At 43.7% G+C, this 25,928-nt stretch overlaps 1 protein-coding gene across 2 annotated transcripts in view; it reads right to left on the bottom strand.

Annotated features, from left to right (window-relative positions):
• The window catches only part of LOC135219762 (guanine nucleotide exchange factor MSS4 homolog), a 258,337-nt gene that overhangs the window by 58,954 nt on the left and 173,455 nt on the right, over nt 1–25,928 (bottom strand). For both annotated transcript variants that reach the window (XM_064256809.1, XM_064256808.1), the window contains one exon: nt 19,522–19,693. In XM_064256809.1, coding sequence (XP_064112879.1) covers nt 19,522–19,692 — 171 coding nt within the window. In that variant the 5' untranslated portion in view covers nt 19,693. The remainder of the gene's footprint in view (nt 1–19,521; nt 19,694–25,928) is intronic.

Below are 25,928 nucleotides of genomic sequence, written 5' to 3'. Positions count from 1 at the left end.
AAATTGCCTTACTGACTAGGCTATTTCCTTCCTTTTGACCATAGGAATTGACAGACTGTGGGAGGTCAAGTCCCATTGAATGCCGAGCCATTGAAAACGAGACTCCAGAGTGAGTCTGGACTTCGTCCTGTTTATTTGGAACCCTAAATGTTCCAGCAGTTGAATTACTTTGTTCGTGGCTTTGAGGCATTCCTCAACGGTTGACGCCCAAATCAGCCAATCGTCGAGGTACGCTACTACCATTATCCCTTGTGATCTCAGTTGTTGCACTACCACTTCCGCTATTTTCGTGAATACCCTGGGGGCTACATTCAGCCCGAAGGGCATCACTTTGAAAGAGAATGCCTGGTCTCCCAACCTGAAGCCTAGGTATGGGCGGAAGTGTCTCGCGACTGGGATATGATAGTATGCGTCTGTAAGATCGATAGAGGTGGTGACGGCCCCAAGGGGAAGTAAGGTCAGCACCTGCGAGATGGTCAGCATTTTGAACTTGTTACAACGAATGAATAAGTTTAGCCGGGACAAGTCTAAGATTATTCTTCTTTTTGATGAGCCTTTCTTTGGCACGCTGAATAAGCGTCCTTGAAACTTTAAATGCTTGACTCTTGACACTACCCCTTTCTGAAGGAGCTCTTCCGCATAATCTGTCAATTCCTTTGTTGGTAGTTGAAGGAATGATTTGGATGGAGGAGGACCTTTGATCCAACTCCATCCCAGCCCTTTGGACACAATGCTCTGTGCCCAATTGCTGAACCCCCACCTGTGACGGAAGAGGAACAGCCTCCCTCCTACCTGGGAGATCTCACTGCTGTTGTGCGGGACGTGCTCCGCGCCCTCCATGGAAGTGTTTCCCCCTGTTGGTTGCCCTTCTGCCACCTCTCTGACGAAAGGAACCCCTAGCCCTGCTTCCCCTTGCGAACCTGTTGATGGTTTGGAAGGCTTGACTTTCAAATACTGGGTTGAAAGCCGGGGAAACAGCGTAGGAGGTCGAGGGCTGGTTCTGTGGAGACAACAGGAGGATTGGCTGGTTTTGCCCCTTAGCCGTTGCCGGTTGCACTGGTTGAGAGACCGGAACTGCTTGGACAAAGTGTTGCTGCTGCTGCTTGTGATAGGGCGGGAACCTCTTAGCCTTCTTCAACTTCTTAGTGCCAGCAGGAGGATTCTCGGGTTTTCTCTTGCTGGACAGACCCCAGCGAGCCCTAAGACTTTGGTTAAGTCTTGTTGCCTCATGCTGTACCTCAGTTACAGCTGATTCTGGAAAGAGGTCCGCCCCCCAGATGGTGGAAGAAAGTAACTTATTCAGCTCATGTCGAATTGTTGCCTCTTGCAGGACATGTTTCCTACAATTCCTTCTTGCGACCGCAAACTCGTACAGGTCAGACTGTACTGTTTGTGTCTGAGACTTAGCTAGGAGCTTAAATAAGGGCTCCGTACCGTAAGTCAGTGCAGCAACTTCCGTCATTACCAGTAAGTTCAGAGTCCTGCCTAACCTTGTCCTTGTCTCGAATTCAGCTTGGATGTGGCTATCTGGTAACCTAGGAAGCTTCTCACCGAACTGTTCCATGGCACAGTCCGGTTTGAGTTTACCTACCGTGAATGTAGCTGGTAGGTTTTCCCAGAGATCACCAAATGCTGGGAAGAGAGGGGACGTAGGGTCCGATTCCCTGAGCTGAGGAAGGGGTTCATCCTTCATAACCTCTTGCAAGGTGATCTCAGCTATCTTTGTTGTGAAGGGGAGTGGTGCCTCCTCCTCCGTAGCAAAGATCGTAAATGGACTCTTAAATGCCTGGAGTCTGGTGTTAGTACAATCCCAATCCTCCAGGCAATGTACCCATTCCCTCTGAGCCTGATCACGGCTGTACAACACAGTCTCTTTAGGGATCTTGTCTTCCCTATTCAAGGCTGCCTCTGTCAGCCTAGCATACCCCATGAAAGGAGGCTGCAGGCCAGCGGTATGGAACTCGAAGTCCTCGATCCTCCGAGTTCTATAGTCCGGGATGGAAATCATGCCGTCCTTGAAGGGAGCAAAGACTGCTACCCTCCAAGGATTGTTCATAGAGAATGTGGGAAGGGTATTGTAGTCAGGCAACTGGGCAACTCCGGTGCCTGCTACAGGGAGAGCGACTTGAGGTGCTTGGCTCAGCCCTGCCAGTCGGTTCTCCTGGTCCGTCAGACGTTCAGAGATATTCTGAATCGACTGGCCGGACTGAGTGAGCGAGGTGGAGATCTGCGCAAACATCTGGTCGAACCTAGTGTTCAAGGATCCGACTATGTCTCCTACCTGCTGCATGACCCCTGCCGTAAAAGCAACAGGATCGAAGGGACCAGCAGAACTGGCCCCGACAGGGGTCACCGTAGAAGCTCCGGCAGAGGGAGAAGGTGCTGGCTCGGCGGGAGCACGGGCCTTCTCCTTAGAGGATTTACCTCTTGACCCTTTTGAATGCGAAGAAGAGGAGGACTTCGCCTTCTCTGCTCCGGGATGGAGAGCCGAAGGCTTACGAGAAGATGAAGAAGACGACGTCTTCTGCAGGGTCTTCTGCTCTCTTTGCCCCTTTACTTTGGGGACTACAGAGGCAGTAGGCGTACCAGCGAGGATCTCTGATCCCGTGAAACCTTGGAAAGATGAGGAAGAAGGGACAGGCGAAGAAGATCCAGAAGCGTCCAAGGGAAGCCCTTGGGCGCCTAACAAACCCACCTCAACCAATAACTGACTCCCACCTACCGTCATTGGCTCTACATTGAGGTCCAGAGTAGCGACGTCCGCCGAGATATCCTGCCCTCCTCCCTCCATCCAGGCCTGCTCCACCTGATTCTGAATGTTGGCGATCGTCGGAGCTGCCGCGACAGGGTCAACATACCCAGTCGGCTTCCCGCCTGGGAAGATCTGGACAGCCATCTTCCTATCCAAGATGTACGGCTGCCCCTTCGGCGCATTCTTACCGAAGCCACCTACCCAGGCCCGCAGGGTCGTCGACGCGGCTTCCTTAACAGCAGCAGCTTGAAAGAGAGAGTCATTGTAATCCTTACAACGAAGCCCCAAGGACGATCATTAACATTTGACGTGTATAATCATATAACAATATGACATCGATTTATGTGACAGTATATACCAGGAAAAAGAACAAACCCTACACCGGTATATACTTACTCCGTCCGAAAACTGTTCCACCAGCTCATAGCAGATGGAGCAAGCTTCGTGGTGCCAGACGATCACCTCGTTGTGGCGGACTGCACAAGGAGCATGTGACCTGCAGACCTCATGCCCGCAGGGGTCCTGGAGGATGGCGTTACACCCGGCCTCCTGACAGTTAGTAGCCTGTAAGTGGATAGATACAGAAGTATCAACGAAATACACTAACAGGACCACTTATGAAGCTCCGCTGCATGCCGGAGTAGCATAAAATATTTGGGCCTAATCCCCCCCTGAACTCCGTGTGAGAGAAGGTCCATGGGACCTGGTAACTGGTTGGGAATACTCCGGTGTACACCGGAGAGGAGAGTTTAGGTAAACCAGATACTTTTATACACCAATAAAAGAGTTCCAAGGAGTAGTACACCACGCCGGAGAACGAGAGAGGATTACCCATTGAATAAACTAGATAAATTAAATTAAATTGAATTAAATTGGAGCGTGTAGCTCTGTTGTAAAGCACCTCCGTCAACCAGAGGGGCGCCTGGATAGCAAGCAAGCGCTCCGCCAGACGACGAAGGGACTACGTACAAAACAGGGGAAAGCATGTAAGGTCAATAGATACCTCTTCCCCCCTCGCCAGCTACCTTTTCGACAACCGAAGGTGTGCCCGGATAGCAAGCAGGCGCTCCGTCAGCAGGCGAAAGGGTAAAAAAGGGATTTTGACGTAGGAAAAATCTATTTCTGGGTGATTGGCTCGTGCCGCCCTATGAAAGGATCCTTAATATCATTCTTTCTAGGTAAAATTAATCTAAAATTACCAGAGAAAAACAAAATTAAGAAAATTAAGAAAATGTCAGTAAAACTGACTCGCTCACTCTTAAAAGAAGTGTCGGTATGAGAATAGGGGCGAGTGGGAACACTACCACGAGATATTCACCAATTAGACCTTCCAATCAAAATCCCCACTAGAGAGAGCTGATACCAACGGGCAATGTGGCCGCTACTACTACTACTAGGGGACGCCACGGACAGCAGCGCCCCTAGCGGTCATCCTTAATCTATGAACATCTTGTCCTGCAGGGGGGGGCAATCAATACAGGGTGGGTTTCATAGGGCGACACGAGCCAATCACCCAGAAATAGATTTTTCCTACGTCAAAATCCCTTTTCTGGGCTCAGCTCGTGTCGGCCTATGAAAGAGTACCAGAGAAACAGACAAGATGGGATGGAAAAAAGGACAAATGAAAATCAGTTTGTAAAAATGAGGGATATAATATAAGTAAATCAGTTATTACAGCATATAAACTAAGTACTTAAGGCTAACTTATTTTAAACAATGACATAAAAGAAAGTTAGTAATGTAAAGTACTTAAAATTATAGTAAACATAGTAAAATACAATAATGCAGTGTAATTTAACAAATAGATCCACTTAGATTATTATTTACAAAATATACAAACACATTGTGTCCTACCCTAGCATAAAAATAAGGGTAGGTACACTGAAGTACATTATCAGTACATAGTGTGGATGTCCCTAGCAAAAAAATAAGGGACAATCCACTAATATGATCTCAGCGGCTAAGGCTAGAATATCCGAGTAGCATGGCGATAGGGTGAGGCATGTTGGATGAGGTAGGTAGAGAGGAGACCTGGATCTATACTACGACTACTATACAGTATCAGGGGAAACAATGTTTCCCGCTGCTACTGCAGAAAATTTTAAAGATTCCAAGGACTTTAGATAGTGACGTTTAAAGACTGTCGGAGATTTCCATCCAGTATACTTTTTAAGATCCTCAAAGTTCATATGTTGAAAATAATTAATTGAGGTGGCTACTCCCCTGATGTCATGTCTTTTGGAAATGAATCAGGATTGGCTTGTTTAATGAGGTAAAGGATTTGTTGTCTAATACCTTTTACTGATAAAGTACCACCTTTTCTCTCATGAAGAGAGAACCTGAGGATCTTGAGGATGTACGAGATAGAAAGGCTCTTAAAGTTGATACTGGGCAGAGAGAAGGGTCTTGCGGAAGTGGGATGACTTTCCAAGGAGCCCACCTTGCAAGAGGATCCTCATTTTTAGCCAAAAAACTACGATCCGGAGCAAGCAGAACTTCTCCTGAGGGGAGGAATTCCACATGACCCGCATCTCTGGATAGAGCCGACAGTTCTGAAATTCTAGCTCCTGAAGCTAGGCTTAATAAGAATAATGTCTTTCTAAGAAGCATTATGAATGTACAAGACGAGTTGTCAGTATCTGATGCTAGTTTGAGGACATCATTTAAGAACCATGAGACTGCAGTAGGCCTTTGAGAAGGTCTAAGTCTAGCACAGGCTTTAGGGATAGACGTAAATAAGATTCAGTCAGATCTATCTGGAAACCTAACTGAAAGATCGTCTTCAAAGCCGATTTATGAGTAGTAATAGTGCTAGCTGCTAAACCTTTTTCAAACAAGGATCTGAAAAAGGATATAGCTAAATTAACTGTCATGGTTGTAGTGTTTGATTCTTTCAGAAGGATGCTAATTTTTTAACAGCTGAGTCATATTGTCTAATAGTTGACTCTCTCTTATCTGATTCTAGGAAGAGGATGTTTTGTGGATCAATGTTAGCATCTTTAATAGCCGCAAACTTCATGAAGTCCATAAAGTTTAGGGTCTGAAGAATTCCTGAGGAAGCGAACACAGTCCTCATTTGTACTGATTGTGACAGCTTGGATTGGGAATCCGTTGAGGTCGGAGACCCAATTCCAGAAGCAGAGGATACCAGTTGCTCTTGGGCCAGTCTGGAGCAATCAGGGCTACTAGTCCCTTGAAAGTCCTCAGCTTGCTCAAGACTTTCAAGAGAAGATTCACTGGAGGAAAAACACATTTTTCTCCACTGATTCCAATCTAACGACAGGGCGTCCGTGGCATAAGCCAGAGGGTCCAGGTTGGGGGCCACATAGCAAGGGAGCTTGTGGTTCGCTTGTGAGGCGAAGAGATCATATCCACTGGAATGACCCGTCGTCTAGGGACCATTCTGATTCCAGAGGGACCGACCGGGACAAGGCGTCTGCTATCACATTTCTTACCCCCGCCAGGTGAGTGGCGGACAGATGCATTTGTGTTTGTTTGCTAGTGCAAAGATGGCTATCATGACATGGTTCACATGTTTGGATTTGGACCCTCCTCTGTTGATGCAATGAACTACCACTGCACTGTCCAAAACTAGTCTTAGATGAGACTTTTCCGGGGGAAGAAGTCTCTTCAGGGTAAGAAAAACTGCCATTGCTTCCAGAACGTTTATGTGGAGCTGGCGGAATTGAACTGACCAAGTCCCCTGAACTTGTTTGAACTGAGAATATCCCCCCCACCCGGACAGGGAGGCATCCGTGTGAATGGTTAACACTGGAAGGGGATATTGAAGGGGTACCCGCTTGGCCAGGTTCTTTACTTTTGTCCATGGACGGAGTTGATTGCGAAGGATCTGTGGAATTACTGACAACTTGTCTCGAGATTTGGCGTTTGCTCTCAATCGCTAAACTCGATTTATATCTTTCAGCCTTGCTTTCAGGAGGATATCTGTCACTGAAGCAAACTGGAGGGAACCTAGGATTCTTTCCTGGCTTCTCCTTGATGTTTGCTTGCATTTGAGAAATTGTCTGACAGACTTTGCTATCTCTTTCTGTTTGGCCATTGGAATTGACAGATTGTGGGAAGACAAATCCCATTGGATTCCTAGCCACTGAAAACGAGTCTCCGGAGTAAGTCTGGATTTCGTTTTGTTTATCTGGAACCCCAGATGTTCCAGAAATTGAACTACCTTTTTCGTGGCTTTGAGACATTCCTCGACTGTTGGTGCCCAGATCAACCAATCGTCGAGGTATGCTGCTATCATTATTCCCTGAGTTCTCAATTGTTGCACCACTACTTCTGCTATTTTCGTGAATACCCTGGGGGCTACATTCAGACCGAAGGGCATCACTTTGAATGAGAATGTCTGATTTCCTAGCCTGAATCCTAGGAATGGGCGGAAGTGTCTGGCTATAGGGATATGATAGTATGCGTCTGTAAGATCGATGGAGCATGTGACGGCTCCACGAGGAAGTAAGGTCCTTACCTGCGAAAGGGTAAGCATTTTGAACTTGTCGCAACGAATGAAAGAGTTTAGCCTTGACAAGTCTAAGATTACCCTTCTTTTTGTTGAGCCTTTCTTTGGCACGCTGAATAAGCGACCTTGAAATTTTAGATGCTTGACTCTCGCAATAGCTCCTTTCTGAAGGAGTTCCTCCGCATAATCTGTCAATTCCTTTGATGGTACTTGGCGGAATGATTTGATTGGAGGGGGATCTTTGATCCAACTCCAACCCAATCCCTTGGACACTATGCTCTGTGCCCAATTGCTGAACCCCCACCTGTGACGGAAGAGGAACAGCCTCCCTCCTACCTGGGGAGCCTCATTGTTGATGGGCGGGTTGACCTCCACGCCCTCCTCTGAACTGCCTACTCCTTGCCGCCCTTCCTGTGCCACGCTGGCGAAAGTGGCCTCTCGATCTGTTACCTCTCGATTGCCTATTAAAGGGAGGGTAACCCTGACCTTCATACATAGGGTTGAAGGCGGCGAGAGTGCGTAGGAGGTCGAGGGTTGTGACTGAGGAGACAGCAGGAGGATGGGCTGGGTCTGCTTCGATGTTGAAGGTTGTCCCTGTTGGGTAACCGGGACGGCCTGAACGAATTGCTGCTGTTGCTGGTGTTTCTGGTAAGGCTGGAACCTTTTACCAGACTTCTTTAGTTTCTTACCAGCAGCGGGGGCGGATTCTTGTTTCCTCTTAGAGGAGATACCCCATCTAGCTCTAAGGCTCTGGTTGAGCCTAGCAGCCTCGTGGTGTACCTCATTTACAGCGGACTCTGGGAAGAGATCCGCTCCCCACATGCTGGAAGCCAGGAGTCTATTAGGTTCGGGCCTAATAGTGCACTCCTGCAGAACGTGCTTTCGGCAATTCCTCCTAGCTTGGAAGAAGTCGAAAGCATCCGTCTGAACCGTTTGAAGCTGGGACTTGGCCAGAATCTTAAATAAAGGTTCTGTGCCATACGAAAGAGCAGCCATCTCTGTGATAATCAGAGAATTGAGGGACCTGCCAAACCTAGTTCGAGCGTCGAACTCTGCCTGAATCAAAGGAATCAGGCAGCCTTGGGAGCTTTTCGCCAAACTGGTCCATAGCACAGTCCGGTTTGAGCTTACCAAGCGTGAAAGTGGCAGGCAAGTTCTCCCACAATTCTCCGAAAGCTGGGAAGAGCGGAGAAGTAGACTCTGCTTCCCTCAGCTGTGGCATGGCTCATCCTTGAGGACTGCCTGAAGAGTCGCTTCCACTATTTTTGTAGCGAACGGAAGAGAAGCCTCCTCCTCCGTCGCAAAAATAGTAAAAGGACTCTTGAAAGCCTGGAGCTTGGTGTTGGTACACTCCCAGTCCTCAAGGCAGTGAACCCATTCGCGTTGAGCGTGATCTCTACTATAGAGAACGTTCTCCCTGGAGATCTTGTCCTCCCTAGTGAGTGCCGCTACGGTCAGCCTAGCATAACCAATGAAAGGCTGCGTCAATCCCGGAGGATAAAACTCGAAGTCCTCAATCCTTCGAGTTCCACACTCCGGGACAGAGATCATACCATCCTTGAACGGAGCGTAAGCGGCCACTCTCCATGGGTTCTCCATGGAGAAAGCTGGTAGCGACTCGTAAGGTGGTAGCTGGAGAATACCAGCACTTGCTACTGGGGAGACTGGATGAGGAGCCTGAGCAAGCCCAGCTACTCGGTCCTCGTTCTCTCTAACTCTGTTAGAGAGATCTTGGATGGACTGGCCCGACTGAGACAGAGTGCTCGACAGTTGTGCGAACATCTGTTCGAACTTTGTTCCTAGGGCGGAGACTTGTGAGCCAACCATCTCACCTACCTGTTGCATCACCACTGCTGAGAAAGCAGTGGGATCAAAGGTGCTAGGTCCCGCTACTCCCACCGGCGTTGCCGGAGTGGATGCGGTGGAGGCCGGAGAAGGCATTGGCTCAGCGGGAGCGCGAGCCTTCTCCTTAGAAGCCTTGCTTCTAGAGCTCTTTGAATAGGAAGAGCTCGGCTTAGCCTTCACCGCGTCAGCATAGGAAGTCGAAGACTTTTTAGCTGAAGAAGACGACGACGACTTTTTAGAAGTCGTCTTAACAAGGGTCTTCGGTTCTCTCTGTCCCTTCACCTTTGGGGGTACAGAGAGAGCGGGAGAGCGGGTAGGGATCTCAGATCCCAAAAAGCCTTGGAAAGAAGCAGTAGAAGAAGGGACAGGAGAAGATCCAGGAGCGCCCAAGGAAAGACCTTGGGCACCCGACACACCTACCTCAACTAACAAATCCTCAGCACCTACCGCCATAGGCTCAATATTAAGGTCCAAGGTTGCGACGTCCGGGACCGTCTCCTGCGTGGCCACGGCCCCGAAACCCCCGAGGGGGGGGGGGGGGGGGCTGCTGCATCTCTTGCTGGATGGAGGCTATGAGAGGGGCTGCAGATATGGGGTCAACATACCCTGTTGACTTGCCACCGGGGAAGATCTGAACGGCCAGCTTCTTGTCCAAGATGTAAGGCTGGCCTTTGGCGGCGTTCTTCCCGAAGCCGCCCACCCAAGCTTTCAGGGTTGCTAGGGCGACTTCCCTCACACCGGCAGCCTGAAAGAGAAGGCGAAATGAAGCTTCTAATGGCAGAGCGGGGTTAACAAGCTTATGACTAAGTGTTGTTAGTAATACGATAAAAAAGTCTATAATCGACTTACCCCCTCCACCAGCTGACTGACCAGGTCGTAACAGATGGCGCAGGCTTCCGGGTGCCAGACGATCATGTCGTTGAAAGGCGTGGCACACGGGGCGTGAGACCTGCACTCATCGTGGGCGCAGAGGGGTCGTATAACGTCGCATTGCACCCAAAGGACCTGACAGTTGGTAGCCTGTAAGTGGAAAGATACATAAGTATCAGGAGAACACTTACAGCCTAACAATTGCTCCGCTGGTGCCGGAGCGAGAAAGTTAGATTAACCAGAGCCCCGCCATAATACGTGTGGTAGCAAGATGGTTGGAGTTGTCCAAGGCTACGCCGGAGACAAGAGATAGAATCCAACCAGGTGTGGTGGTGAAAATTGAAACCACGACGGAAAACGGCGGAGATGGTATACATATAAATATAAATCTAGGAATTCATTGTAAAATTAGGGTATATCCTTAAAATAACGAAATAAATATCAAACCTTTCCCCCCCGTCTACTAGAAGAGTGCCCGGGTAAGAAGCAAGCTCCCTTCCGGTAGCGGGGGAAAAAGGGAAGGATATAGTAGGCAAGCAATAGACCACTAGTAGTGACCACCCCGCCCGCTGGCGGAGCCAGCAAGCTATAACCAAAGGTGCCCCGGCTGCGGCGGAAGGCTCCTTTCGTTATAGCGGGGGAAAGGTGGGCTGAGCAACTGGGGGGGGGAGGGTTCTCGGCGTAACACGGCAGGAGAGAGAGAGGGGGGGTGGCCTACTCCTCCCCGTCCCAACAACTACCCGCTCGGTGACCCGGTACCCGAAACAAGTGGTCGCCCTATACCCCAGCTGGGGAGAACCCCTGGTCTCCTCAGAGAAGGAGGGAGGAAGGCAACTGAGGTTGTCATGGCAACCAAGGGGTCCCCCAGACCCCTCCCTATACCTGGTAGGGAGGGAAGGGGAAGGGTAAGGTGCGATGGAACACGTGACCGCAAGCGGCCTAAAGCCGCGATAGCACACAACCGTGGAAGGGCCACGTGAACCAGGCTGTACCAATACATGGGACATGCACCTAGGCTAGCCTAACACCCTAAATAGAACTAAAATTACATCGTAAAGATGGAAAAGACACTTTTAGTAGAAGAAAAAGAAGCCCAGGAGGAGGCAAACTGTTCCGAGGAACAGAAGCCTACTCGAAGCCAGCGATAGCCGATGAAGAGCAAGAGCCGGGATGCTGGGCCAGAAACACAGAATAGCCCTAAATACCAAACTAAGAGAATTGGTAAATGGGCTAACCTAGCTAAAAAGGCGATGTAAAAAACGATGAACGTGATATAGTAAGCCCATAAGTATAAGAAGTCCCAGTATGGAAGACCGGGAATTCTTAAAGAGGCAGCATGGCGCCGCCACGAGTCGACCGAGGAACCGTATATGACCTATTAGAAGGAAAATACTGGTTCCTGGAAGACTAAAATACGGTAAAACACTGCTTATGAGGCACTTAACTTAGCCGTTGCGATGGCAGCACGTTCCATAATGGAGGATGAGGTAAATCCAGAAAATAGTACACAAGCAAGAAAATGCGTACGACGCTTAGCGCTAATAATTAAGGATGACCGCTAGGGGCGCTGCTGTCCGTGGCGTCCCCTAGTAGTAGTAGTAGCGGCCACATCGCCCGTTGGTATCAGCTCTCTCTAGTGGGGATTTTGATTGGAAGGTCTAATTGGTGAATATCTCGTGGTAGTGTTCCCACTCGCCCCTATTCTCATACCGACACTTCTTTTAAGAGTGAGCGAGTCAGTTTTACTGACATTTTCTTAATTTTCTTAATTTTGTTTTTCTCTGGTAATTTTAGATTAATTTTACCTAGAAAGAATGATATTAAGGATCCTCTCATAGGCCGACACGAGCTGAGCCCAGAAACATAATTAGAGGTAAGGGGAAGATGAATCACAGCACAAGGAACGCCGGAGAAGGACCGATGCAAACAGAGGGGGTGGCCAACCCCCCACTGATCACACCGGAGCTCCTCCAGAGCGCAAATAGAAAAAGTGTGGTCCAGCAGTACTCCCAGCTGTCCCAAAACTCCTGTGACCCCCTTAACAGGGGGGGGAAGGGGGGAGTGGTGCTCGGATGGTTGCCATAGCAACCGTAAGCAAGCAAGGACAGACCCCCCCTCCGCTAGGGAGGGGGGGAAGGGGACTGGGACTAGGGCGACCAGTGGCTCAACGCGATCGCAGGTGGACCAAGAGGTGATAATGCAACAAAACAGCCTAGGTCGAGCGACCACGTGAGCTCGAACGGACCAAGGGGCGATAATGCAACAAAACTGATCGCAGTAGGACCATGAGGAGATAATCCAACAAAACCGCCTAGGCTAAACTGATCGCCCTAACATGCTAACCCTTCAATAACATAATACATCTTAAAAAGAGAGAGAGGGAAATCACGAGTGAGAGAGAAAGGGACGTCCAGGAGAAGTAGGCTAGTTCCCCGAAGGAAACAAGCCAACTGCTCAGAAGCTAGCCTTAGCCGACACATAAAACGGAGGGCAACAGCCAGGATACTTGACTAGAAGACATATTAACATAATCACTCGAAAGCCTAAACACCTAGACAAAGAGACATGCATGCATGAATGTAAATCTAAGGCATAAGCAATGGATTTCCGAATAATACGATGTAAAATAAATAAATAAATGGAACTTGTGTAGCACGTAATAGAACCCTCGATAAAGGTAAAAATACAGGATAGATATCACGGTATGGGGGACCGAGAATCTAACCGAACATGAGGCGAGCCGGCTCGGCCGCCATGCATCAGACCAGGAGACTATATCGGACCTAAAAAACGGTAAAATAAAGTTCCTGACTGACAAAAACTAGATTCAAACCTTACGGGGTACTTAACTTAGCTGCAGCGATAGCTGCGAGTTTCATGATGGGGATAAATCCACACAAAAATGCACAAATACACGGAGTAAAGAAATCACATGCTCTCCAAGTTCGCTAACGAAAAAGGATGGTCACCAGAGGCGCTGCAATCGGCGGGGTGGGCAGCGTAGCAGTAGTAGTCGCGGACTCCAACTGTGTATCAGCTCTTTCAGGAGGAGGATTTTCATGAAGGAGAATTCTAAATGACAAGAGGTTTGTGGTAGTGGTCTCACTCGCCCCAGATACCATACTGACACCCTCTTTTTATTTAGGGTGAGCGAGTCAGTTATTCTGACATCCTCCTGAATTTATTTTTTCTCTGGTATAATGTTAGTATCATTTACCTAAAAATAATAAACTTAAGGATTATTTCACGAAGCGACACGAACTGAGCCCAGAAATAACCATTTTTCAAATTCTATCTCCTCCCTTGATATTTAATATTAAGACCTGGGATTACTACCTTATATAGACCTGATGTAGACCTCCAATCAAATTAGGAGTTTTTTTCTAAGTAATTTTTTTGCTAGATATAAATTTTTCATTATGGTAAAAAAAATAAACCCTATAAATCAGGAAAAAAATTATAAAAAAAAGATGAAAAAAAATGGAAAAGGCTTTATTTAATTGTTCTATAATGTCTTTCTGAGTTATACGTATACCAAATTTCAGTGCTATAGCTTTAAAACTAAGTGAGAAGATAGATTTTGAAGGTCAATAAGTAGTTTTAAGATATGGGCATTCAAAGTTTTCCTTTGTATTTTTATAAAGACAATGTTAATAAATAATGATTATTATGAATGCATATTTCGGTTTTGGGTATTAATAAACCAAAACTATGTTATTTATCATAATTTAATCATAAATGATGATCCCTTTGCTCTTATATCGAAGTCTGGGGCACTGCATCAGGCAAGACAGGGCACTCCTTCCTACGCAACTCTCTCTCTCTCCCTCACTAACTCGGCTTATTACAGCGAATTTTCTTCTTCTATGTGTTAGCGAGATGTTTTCCTTGTATTTTCCTCTTTGGCATGATGAAATTCTTGCCGAAACAAAGATAAACAGACGTAAAATCAAGAGAATGTCAGAAGTGAAACTCGAACGTGTACTCTCTTTTTACAAAGACACTGTTAATAAATCATGATTATTATGAATTTCATATTCCTTTTTGGGTATTAATAAACCAAAACTATGTTATTTACCATAAATGAAGATCCCTTTGTTCAAAGACCGTAGCCTGGGGTACTGCACGACGTGTGCATCAGGCAAGACTGGGGCATTCCTAACTTTGCACCTCTCCCTCTCTCTCTCTTCACTAACTATGCTAATCTCGCATATATTATGATATTCTTTAAATCATATTAGAGCTAATTTTCTTCGTCTTGTGTTAGCAAGATGTTTTGCTAGTCTTTTCCTCATTAGCATGATGAAATTCTTGCCGAAACAAAGATAAACATACATAAAAGCAAGTGAATGTCAGAGGTGAAACTGAACGTGTACACTATAAGAGGTTTCTCCTTGCACTGGACGGTGGTAAACTAAGTTCCCTCCTGCCACCTCATGGAATCTCTGCAGATGCCATTGCACACAATTTCTTTGACAATAATTATCAAAATTTACGATAACAGAAGAAATATTGCACTCTTGTACAGATCAATGTTTTTGGCTTAGTATTGAGTTACGTTTACTAATTACCCTGTAAATACGAAAGTAAGAGGAATTTTGACGAAATATTTTGTATACATATTCTCCATTGCCAAACAAGGCTCCATGAATTTTTTCTTGACTTTGCATTTTTCGCCCTATACCCCCATATATAAGGGTTCCGGCCAGCCCCCTTAAGCATTCTGGACATACAGGCGACTCATCAGGTCTGAGGTCCACAATGCTATAAATACTCCCAACCTTGACTCAATTTGTCTGTAAACATTAGAACCTTTAGGAAGTATAAAGACCAACAAGACCCCTGCCAGATAACTGGAGTTCTGCGGCCATTCCAGCTCCTTCAGAACCACTAGCATCCCTGCTGCTGGCCATGATTACAAAAGCTGCTGTAGACTGTTGACATCAAGCATCAGGTGCCTTTCAGTCTCACAAAGCTTTACCCAGGGAGTCTGGGTTTATCTGAAACCTCTGAATCGAGGATGACACCATCCTGATTATGTCCTGTCAGACAAACCAGCTCCTCTTACATAAAAATAATCATTCCCAAGTAAGTCACTTGTTACATGCACATGATCTTTCCTCTCACAGTTGATGTGAAGTCCAAGGACTTGGCAGACATGAAATTAGGCAAAATGTCTCTTCAGTTCTCCTGCTGTTGCCAACATAACTTGCAAATCATCAAGATACCTCCTTAACCTTATATTGGTCCAATGCACCCAGCCTACCAATATGGCCAAGGACTGGCAAAGACCTGCAGAGCTGTTGCAGTCAAAACACAGTACTTAAAAATGAAGAACTTCCTTCTCCAAAATGAAATAGGTACTTTCTCAATTATGAATTGACAAGAACTTAGAAATTTGCATCCTGAAGGACCAACACCATGACCCCATTATTTCAATCCTGAAGGAATTCCATTTCACATTCTTGTTCTGCAAGCTGAGATCAGTGATGGGTCTCACACCTTGTGTGGCTTTTGGCACCAATGACTAACTTTAAAAACCAGGTACTGGCACCTCATCTATCACCTGTTAGCAAATTAATGACCTCACCTCATTGTCCAAGCCCTAGAACCTTTCAGATGTCTGTAAACCAAAGTCTACTGATTGTGACCCAGGTGGGGAGTTTGTCTCCAGAAAGGGGAGATGATACCCATATCTGAAGATGTCCAATACCCATGGTTCTGTTCTGATTTTCAGTCTCAAGAATTTCTAAAAGTCTCAACCAGCAAAAATGTCAGTGGAGGAACATCCTTCTTAGTTCCATCTATCCCTCTCTATCAAGAACCTTTGCTGTAAGCCATCTTCCCCTTCTGAGCCAAAAGGGAAACTTGTCTCCTTGCTGGAGTTGGCCTGCTAGCTGTGGAAGGATTTGACCTTTTTAGAGGCATACTTGAGGTTCTTGGTTGTCTGGGTTTCATAAAAGAAGAAGGGTCTGATTGGTGAGATCATCTCGGCATTGCTGCATTTCAGTAATTACATAGCTATTGGCTCCTAACCATGGCAGCCTAAAAATTCAAAATTCGTGCAGCGGCGCTTTTATTGTTTGTGTGTAGGTGACAAGACCCCGCCCATTTTCAGGGACTGGGGAAAACAACTTAGCACAGAGCTCAATTCATTTCATGCTCTAATGTCCATGCGAGGGAGGAAGGAGGGATCCAACCATGTAATTACTTGGTAAATATATATATAAAACTTTATTTTATCATAAAATGTCATTTTCATATAAATAACTTACCAAGTAATACATACCAAGTACAGGCAGTCCCCGGTTTACGATGGGTCCAGCTTATGACATTCCAAGGTTACTGCATTTCAAATAAATTTATTATAAGTTATTTCCTGGTTTACAATGCATGTTTCAGGGTTACAGTGCTTACAAAACCAATCCAACAAAAGAAACAAAACAGCAGAATAATCAAAATTTGGAGGTTTCTTTATGAAAAACTTAATAAAAATGCAGTTTACATCGTTTTCAATACACCCAAAGCATAAAGTCAGTTTTCATAGAATCATTTACAATTTTTGACGATGTTCCGGCTTACAACTCCAAAACAATAAGTAAGTACAGGTCATCCCCAGTTATCAGCAGACTCGGGTAATGGCGGTCTCTAGCGTCATAAAATTGGCAAGTTATGGCATAATAACACGCCAAGATCCAGTTATCAGCGCCATAAGGCACCGCTAATAGAGTTATGGCGCCATAACATACCTAACAGAGGTGCCATCAACTGGTTATTGGCACCATTAACCAACTATCAGCGCCATAAATCGCCAAGTTTCGGTTAATGGCCGTTGTCACTTATCAGCAGCCTACAAAACAGAACCTCCACCAATAACCGGGGCCTGCCTGTAATGACTTTGAAATAGAAAAGAAGCTAGCATTGAATAAATGCTTGTTGTTTCCTTACCTGTTAAGAGCTGCTGCAAGTGGGTAATGCCTTTGGTTGTGCTTCTCTTAACCTGTAGTGGGCGTGGCAGTGTAGCCAAGTGTCGCCCCTACATTAGCGGGAACTTTGTAATGGAGGAAGTACGTACACCATATACTAATAAAGTTTAAAATATGCCCTTGCCTGGGAGTAGACCAGAATAAAATAGAACAATGCTGTCACCTACACTGCAGAATTAAAAACTACAACCCAGACCACTAAAAACTGGTGGATACTCTAGCTACAGTGTACCCCCAGGCTTCCCATAGACTCAAAACCTTATGTCAAAGAGAGATGTTATGGCAGCTGCACAATCTTCTGAATACTGCCCATTTGGACTGGTAGAGCCTTGTAGAAAACAGTTGTCTGCACCTCGCCATTGCTTCTGCAGCCTGTCTCAAAAAACCTTTCACTCTGACAAGGCTCCTGACAGTCTGAAGCCTGTCAGGGCTAGAGCAGACAACCCTTAGTGGAACCTGAGGAAGTGGGGTTGTCTGAGCAGCAACCATTTTTGATGAAGGTCTTGGAAGATCCACCAACAGTCGAACGAATCAGGTCTAGAAACCACTCCTTGTTTGGCCAAAAAGGAGCAACTAGGATCATGAAAGTGTTCTGATGCAACGAAAACTTGTTGATAACTCCCTGATCATCCCAAAGGGAGGGAAGGCATAAATGTCCTGATCATCCCGAAAGGAGGGAAGGCGTGAACGTCCAGGCCTGTCCAGTCCAAGAGCATGGCATCCACCACCCATGTCAGGGGTTCTGGGACTGGAGAGCAGAAAAGAGGGAGATGGTAGTTCCTCAAAGTTGTGGACAGATCTATGGTCGGCCTGCCCCATGACCTCCACAGATCATTGCAGACTAATGGGTCTAAGGTCCACTCTATCAGTAAGACCTGTTTGATGCAACTTAACTCATCTGCAATCTCTTTCATTCTCACCTGAATGAACCGGGTGGTAAGCGTTACTGATTCTTGTCTGCCCATGGGGCACCTCAGTGGCATGATTGGTATGGTCTTGGCCTGTCACCTTGGTGGCCGTAAGTTCGATTCTTGGGCATTCCACTGAGGGGTTAGAGATGTGTATTACCGGTGAAAGACGTTCATTCCCGATGTGGTTTGTAAGACACGTAAAGCCGTTGGTCGTTACTGAATAACCACTGGTTCCATGCAACATAAAAAACCATACAAACAAACATTGGTGATCTCTTGCTGTATGACAGCACAGTTGTTTTGTGATGACTGTACTGTTCCCTTGACTGTGAGACATTTGCTGGTTGAATGTCCCAGACTTAGGAATTTGAAACGTAGGTTCCTGTCTTGGGGTCGTGACAGAGAAGGTAATTTTATTCTAGCTACAATTCTCGGAAAGGATTGTATGTAATATAGAGCAGTTATATATCTTTATATGGGAGGCAGGCCTCCTCAACAAAATTTAGATTATACATAGAATGTCTATGTAAGAATTTATATATTTGAACAAGTAAATTTATATTCATATATCTTTAGACTATGAAATTTATTTTAATTTAATTTTTTTTCTATTTAAATTCATTTTGGTGTCAATAACCTAAATGTTGTGAAGCCATTTTTAATAGACATAATCAATCAGTCAATCAATCAATCAAGTTGATTACCCCTACATTTTATACTCTCTGAGTGTGAGTAGTGAATAGGTTCAACCTTCATCCTAGCTCTACACCCTCTGGCAAAGAACCTAACTCCTGAAGTGCTAGAATCTGACATAACGGCTACAAAATGCCACAAGTAATTGCAGTCAAAGCTAACTAAATTGATAGCAAACAAATAACAAAACATGAAGTGAATACTTCACCAAAAAAAAGACAGTCAATAACCATCCAGTAATGAAGAAAAGTCTGCACCAACCACCAATGTTAACAAGGAGCGGACAGAGAATGAATTGATTACACCTGGTCTGTTGTGCCTGTTCCTCCCTCAAGGGGTGGGAGAGAGATAACGTCACCTACATTGGCGATGGCAGCACCAACACAAAGTTTAAATTTTAGTCTGCCATATAGGGAACCTACAACTGTAATAGTTGTTCGGTAAGACACTGCGGAACCTACAGCTGTAATAATTGTTCAGTAAGGCACTGCAATAAAATTGCAAAATTAAAAATATATGTTATTCTGACATCCGGATCAACTATTAAAAAAACTGCAAACTCTTAAATATAATCAAATTCAACACTGTTCTTGATGGGTACATACTATCTGTCTAGAGATGGAAAGCAAACAGCCATAAGAGTTGCCTCCCCCTCATTCACATTGAAGAGCACCTGCGCAGGCCGTTTGGCCAGAGGCATATCGATTGGGATGAGCTATTTGCTCAGGTCACCTTCTGTGCAATGGGAAAACTGTGCAGGTTGCTCACACTAACATTCAAGTTTGCCTGCACAGTAGGTAACTGCACAGGTATAAATGAACATTAGTGGTGGCCTTAACTGTACCACTAAACAAGATAATTAGGTATACTGTACAGGTACTACTGTACAGATGGGTTATCTAGCTGCCAACCATCAACTTAGCCATTTACTAGAGCAATGTGCATATTTGTATTGAAATACTGTCTAGATAAACATATTGCAAAACTTACATCTTCTGTTTTAAGTGATGGCTGGTCCTTGGGCTGTGTTGGAGTTGGAAGAGGATGTGTCTGGTTAAGGAAGGCTGCAGACTGTGGTGACAGGACACGAGAATCACAGTGTATGCAGGAGACTATACTTTTGTTCTGTCCCTCATTCACCAAGACATTTGTGGTTTCCATGCTGTTGAAAAACCCAAGAGGTGTTACAAAAGGAAAATTGACACTTTAATATAATACATAGTTTTCTACTAGATTTCTATTAGATCTACTTATAGAATACATGCTTTATCATAGTGAGAAAGTGGCGTCACTTTGGTGGCAGTATTTAGAAATTATTTTTCCAGCCTTATGATATTCCTTTTTTATTTTATTTTTTTGACAGTCTAAAACAATTTTTGTCATTTTTACTGTACAGTATTCTGCACTTCTCTAAGAACTTATAGTTACTTTATTTTACTGCAAGACAGTAGTCCTCTTGCACAGCTACTGTTATAGTCAATCCCCGCTATTAGTGGACTCATGATTCACAATCACCTATTCTCAGATTTTTCTATGAACCATATGTACAAGTATACCCATTATTTGGCAGAAAATTTGCCTATTCACTGTATTCATCACTGAGAAATATTCACAAATTACTACATTTTCATTTCGTTTACGTGACTAAATGCACTTTATATGATAAAACAATTAAAATACTTAAGTATAAGCATTTTTTGAGGGTTTTTTGTCTTTAACTATCAAAACAGGCAGTTCCAAGTGTTTTTAGGGGGCTTTTAAGTATTCGCAGATTTTAGCTATTCAAGGGTCCTGTACCCATCCCCCGCAAATACAGGGTCTGCTGTACTTACATCTTAGATTGGGTTGTGGTTTGACTTTTAGCATGACAACGACCTTCAATTTAATTATGTTAAAATCGGTTATTAGTGTTTACTCCGCATTTTATTGATGTTCAACTTTATCAGGTATTTTCTTCACTCCACCCAACTCACTAGAGCAGTATATTCAAGGCTAGTAATCCGTTTCCAGTAGCCTTTCTTAATACCCCATCTCCTTAGAAGGACTATCATCTCTCTCCTGTGGTTATTTGTTGAAAAGCAGTACTACATAGTGCTTTTCACTAGTTGACAGCTTACCAGTCTTAAAGGCTAAGTATGTGCACCTCAGATTCTTTGCATTTCTAGTACTGTTATACAAGAAATATATTTCATTCATCTAAACACATTTTCCTAAGATAGTTCTAAGTTCATTTGCATTCTCCCCATTGTGCTGCCCGTCAGCAGGATGTCAGACTATGGATGTGAAAAAAGATAAACAAAAAGTGACATGGCTAGTTACAAACAGTACTACGTATACAGTGGTCCCCCCATATTCACGGGGGAGGTACCAGACCCCTCCATGAAAAGTTGGAACCCCTATAAAAATGCTTAAAACCTCCTAGTTTGTTAGTTAAAACTGAAACTTGTTATACCCAGTTTTTTCAATAGTTTTATCACAAAAAGTGCATTTTATGATGAAATTGATAAAAAAAAACCAAGGAATTTGTGGATATTTATCATACAAAAATACTGTGAATAGGCGAATTTTCTGCGAATAATGTGGGGAAATGTTCCGGGGAGAAATCCGCGAATGTGTGAGTCCGCGAATCTGGAGAACACAAATATGAAATTTAGGAAATTATAAATTTTTAATTAATTTGTATTTTTCATAGCCAACACACCTACGGTCTTAATGTGAGGATAAATCTTTTAATGCTAGCTGGAAACTGGTAAAAACCATATAAAACTGTAAAACAAGGTATTGGTGGCAACAGGATTCAGCCAATCAGATGAGAGAGGAGGCATCAGCCAAACTCCCTTAACCTAAGAGCACTGTGATGCATTCAGTTTCTTCCAGCCCAGGGAATCAATTTGAGAGATGGCAAGAGGTGGGCAATGAACGTTAAGACCATAAGTTTGTTAGCAATGAAAAATACAAATTAATTAGAAATTTGTCATTTGTTCATACATGGAACAAACCTAGGTCTTGATGCGAGGACAAACTGACCTTTGGTGGGAGGAAAAGAAAGTCTTGAACCGACTTGAGGTTCAACACACTTGGTCTCATTTCCTGGTTATGCCAAAGCAGAAGAAGGAGACATGTCTTTGAGACTTGTAAGATAAATAGTTTATCAAACAGTCAGACCACTGGGCTAATAACAAAGTGGAGGAACATGGTATAGTTGGAAGTTAAAGAGCTATATCTGTTGGTTAGAGAGAGGAAGGACTAGCTTCTGCAAGGAAATATTTGTGTATGAATAAAATTTCTCTAACAGAAGTGCCTTTCACTCACCTGTATCTAACCAGTCCCAGTTCATGATGGATCAGTTTTTAACTGCCCATGGGTAGGGAAGAAAAGGAAAAAGACCAGTCATCTCAATCACTCTCACTTTCATACCATCATCTTAGGCAAGATAAAGACTGTCCCACTAGGGGAACTGAATAAGCTACACAATTTGTTGAGCAACCACCACCGGAGCCAAAGAAAAAGTGTCCAAGTACCTGTCGGCAAGGTCCCTTAGGTACAAGGATGTGAAGGTGGTTTGATGAAGCCAAGTACTGGCCTTAAAATTCCTATGAACAGGTAAGTTCTTAAAAGCTAATGAAGGACCTAAACGCCTAATATCAAGTGCTCTTGCATGCACTGTGTTAGAATCTGAGGTTGTAGAAGAGCTATAAGGGCATCTAATAACATCCCGGAGCCAGAAGGAGATGGTATTCTTGGACACTTCTTTTTTTACCCAGCCTGTGCTCGCAAAAAGTCTTTGACACCCTGACCTGAATTGACAGGGAGGGGATGGAAAAGGATTCAAACCTGACATCATAAACCTAAGGAATTTAAGTCTTGGCTACGAATTCTGCGACAAATTCGAAGACTGCAGACCCCAACCCCTTGAATGTATAACATTGAAAGAGAAACCATGACGTTCACCCACTCTCTACGATGAAACTAAAGCCAGTAAGGAGACCTTTTAAGGGTCAAGTCTTTGTCCAATGACCATTGTAATGGTTCATATGGAGCTCAAGTAAGTGAGACTGCTTATTACCAGAGTCAGGTCCCAACTAGGAGGTTTAAGTTCTCTAGGAGAACAAGACTGCTCAAAGCTTTTGAGTGGCATTGAGATTCCAAAGAGGAAGACAGGTCTACATCTTTTAGGGGCAGAACCAACCCAAAGCAGCCCTGTAGCCTTTGTTGGCAGACAAAGAATGTCTTCTCCCCTCAGAGAAAAACTAGGAAATCTGCTATTTGCTGAACAGAAGTTCTGACTAGAGACAGACCCCTTCGACAAAACCACAGTAGATGGCCCATTTGCCCTGGTACATGGCTGAAGAAGATCTGAGATATCCAGACATCTCTGTCGCTGCTCTGCGAGAAAAGCCTTTCACTCACAGGAGATACTGGATAGTCTCCAGCCGAGAAGAGATAGGGATCCTACTGACTGGTGATGTCTCTCAATGTAAGGCTGGCAGAGGAGGTTGTGCCATGGAGGGATCTCTCTGGGAACTGATGACAACAGGGCTGGTAGGTCAGGGAACCATTCCGCATGAAGCCACAAGGGAGCTACAAGGGTCATTTTGACATTATGGAAAACATTACTCTATTCAAAACCTGACGGATTAGGCAAATGTTTGCAAAAATCCTTTTTACTATCTCCTGGGGCCTCAAGCAGCCAGTTTTTAAACCTATCATCTTTGAGCCACTCCTTCCAGAAATGTTACATATACTGTGGCTTGCCCATTTTCAACTACTCACTAAAATCACTAAAAAGAAAAAAGCCACAAGCCATACAAATTCTGTGACTCTTGTCAGTCTAGTACTGGCAGGTTAACTGAGTGATGACAAGTGGCATGAGCCGTGCTCTGATAAAGCGAGAATTGCTTACCTAACGGACAGGTATTTCACATGCTCAAAACTTAACTGTTCTCACCGTACAGAATGAAACCAAGATTTATGTGTGATGAAATCTATGCAATTTAATATTTATTTTTATCAAAACATCTAACAAATACAAAAAACTCTAGAATTATTACCAGATATTTCTAAATATCTCTAGATTTTTGCTATGTCACTAATTGCTGAAAAAGTCACTAGTTAGAAACTAATATCTCTAGATCTAGCGACAAAGTTGCTAAATTGGCAACACTGTATACATAGTACTGTGTCCTGAAAGATGAAGCTTAGATACTTCTTGGAGTCTGGATAGATAAGAATGTGGAAGTAAAGTACATAATATCTCAATCTTACACAATTAGAGTTGTGCGAATTCTCAATAGCGCGAACTTTTCATTGAAACCTGACTAATTATCATATGCGAGTATTTCACAGACGCCTGAATGCAAATGCAACGTTTTAGAATTCTGGAGAAACCCTACAAAAGTGTTTGTTTAATTTTGCATGTAATTTACTATAAGGTTTCAAGCTTTTATGTGTAAATTCAATAACATTAAATTATAAAAATAATAATAATTTTTTTTTCTCTCTCTCTCTCTCTCTTCTCTCTCTCTCTCTCTCTCTCTCTCTCTCTCTCTCACTGAGATGAGAGAATTTTTATGGCACAAATATGTACAGGCGGTCCCCGGGTTACGACGGTTCCGGCTTACGACGTTCCGAGGTTACGACGCTTTTTCTTAAATATTCAATGGAAAAATCCGTCATGGGTTACGACGCTTGTTCCGAGGTTACGACGCTGACGCTTCCGACGCTCCGAGTTAACGACGCTTTTAAAAAACTCATACTATGATAAAAATCCTTTATAGTTTAGCACAGTATATTAATAAAAATAAGTTTCTGGTTAGATTACAACAAAAATTTTGAGGTTATGATGATTTTCGACACTTTTTATGTCGTATTTTTCTATGTTTTTTAGTGACGCCTCATATGCGGAACTAGTTTCCGAGCGAATGAATACATACTAGCTTGCGGTGCGCAAAGTTTACATATAACAGTCCAAAAGCACAAATAATGAAAAAAATCATTGCTTGTTTCCAGTAATAATAACAAACGAAGTTTCTGGTTAGATTACGAGAGAGAGAGAGACGAGAGAGAGAGAGAGAAGAGAGAGGAGAGAGAAGAGGAGGAGAGAGAGAGAGAGAGAGGTGTCTTCCGACGCTCCGAGTTAAGGACAGAGAAGTGTTAGTTTCGTTAAACGGCCTCTGACTCATGCCAGTAAATGTTTTGTTGATACTAATAACATAAGCCTATTTAAAGATACGTTTACTTTAATTAGTCTATATGATACGTAAATAGTAATCAACTGTTCTTGTAGCCCTCAAGATTTGGCAAAATCGAAGTATCCAAAGAGAGACATTATCCAGTAGTAATTTGATCAGAGAGAGAGAGAGAGAGAGACGCCTTGGCAACAATGGTCACCGTCTCGGGGATTGACGTAACATTTATTTTCTGAACAGATAGGACAGAGAAGTGTTCGTTTCATTAAACGGCCTCTGACTCATAGCAGAAAATGTTTTGTTGATACTAATATATAAGCCTATTTAAAGATACGTTTACTTTAATTAGTCTATATGATACGTAAATAGTAATCAGCTGTTCTTGTAGCCCTCAAGATTTGGCAAAATCACTCCAAGTTGTACATAAAACTTCAAGAATGTAGTGTCACCAGAGGATTACAATAGTTTTTACCTTCAAGAACCAGCATTCTTTTATGAAAATAACTCCAGGTTGTACATAAAACTACAGGAAACAACATGTAGTGTAACCAAAGGATTACAAGTAAGGTTTTTATAACTTTTTATTAGTTTAAGACATATTTCCAAGCGTCGTTCCGGCTTACGACGATTTTCGGCTTACGACGCGTCTCAAGAACGGAACCCCCGTCGTAACCCGGGGACTGCCTGTACTATGTTTATTAATATTCCCAAATAATAATAATAATACTGTATAACTGTAATTACAAATTTCATATGTGATAGTACTTTAAAGAATAACCTTTCCCATTTTCAACTTTTAAGTAAGAACAACTCTTCTCTCTCTCTCTATTACTGAGAGGAGAGAATTTTCATGGAACATGTATGCTTATTAATATTTTTTAAATAATAATAATAATAATAATAATAATAATAATAATAATCATAATAATAATAATAATAATAATAATAAAACTGTAATTACAAAATGATGCATAGATCACGAACTCCTATATTTTTACCAACCATGTATTTTTGTTAAGAGTAATATATTTTGTTAACTTTTAATTGAAATTACAGTAACTTTAATTTCATTTAAAAGTTAGCTTATGCACTTATATAAAGACAACTCTCTCTCTCTCTCTCTCTCTCTCTCTCTCTCTCTCTCTCTCTCTCTCTCTCTCTCTTTTTGTAGTTAGTGGTGATCACTTTTAATTGAACTTTTTTATCTTT

The sequence above is a fragment of the Macrobrachium nipponense genome, chromosome 1 (assembly GCF_015104395.2).
Source record: "Macrobrachium nipponense isolate FS-2020 chromosome 1, ASM1510439v2, whole genome shotgun sequence".
Classification (NCBI taxonomy): Eukaryota; Metazoa; Arthropoda; class Malacostraca; order Decapoda; family Palaemonidae; genus Macrobrachium; species Macrobrachium nipponense.
The sequence above is the reverse complement of the archived record's forward strand: the minus strand, read 5'-3'. Positions and strand labels throughout refer to the sequence as shown.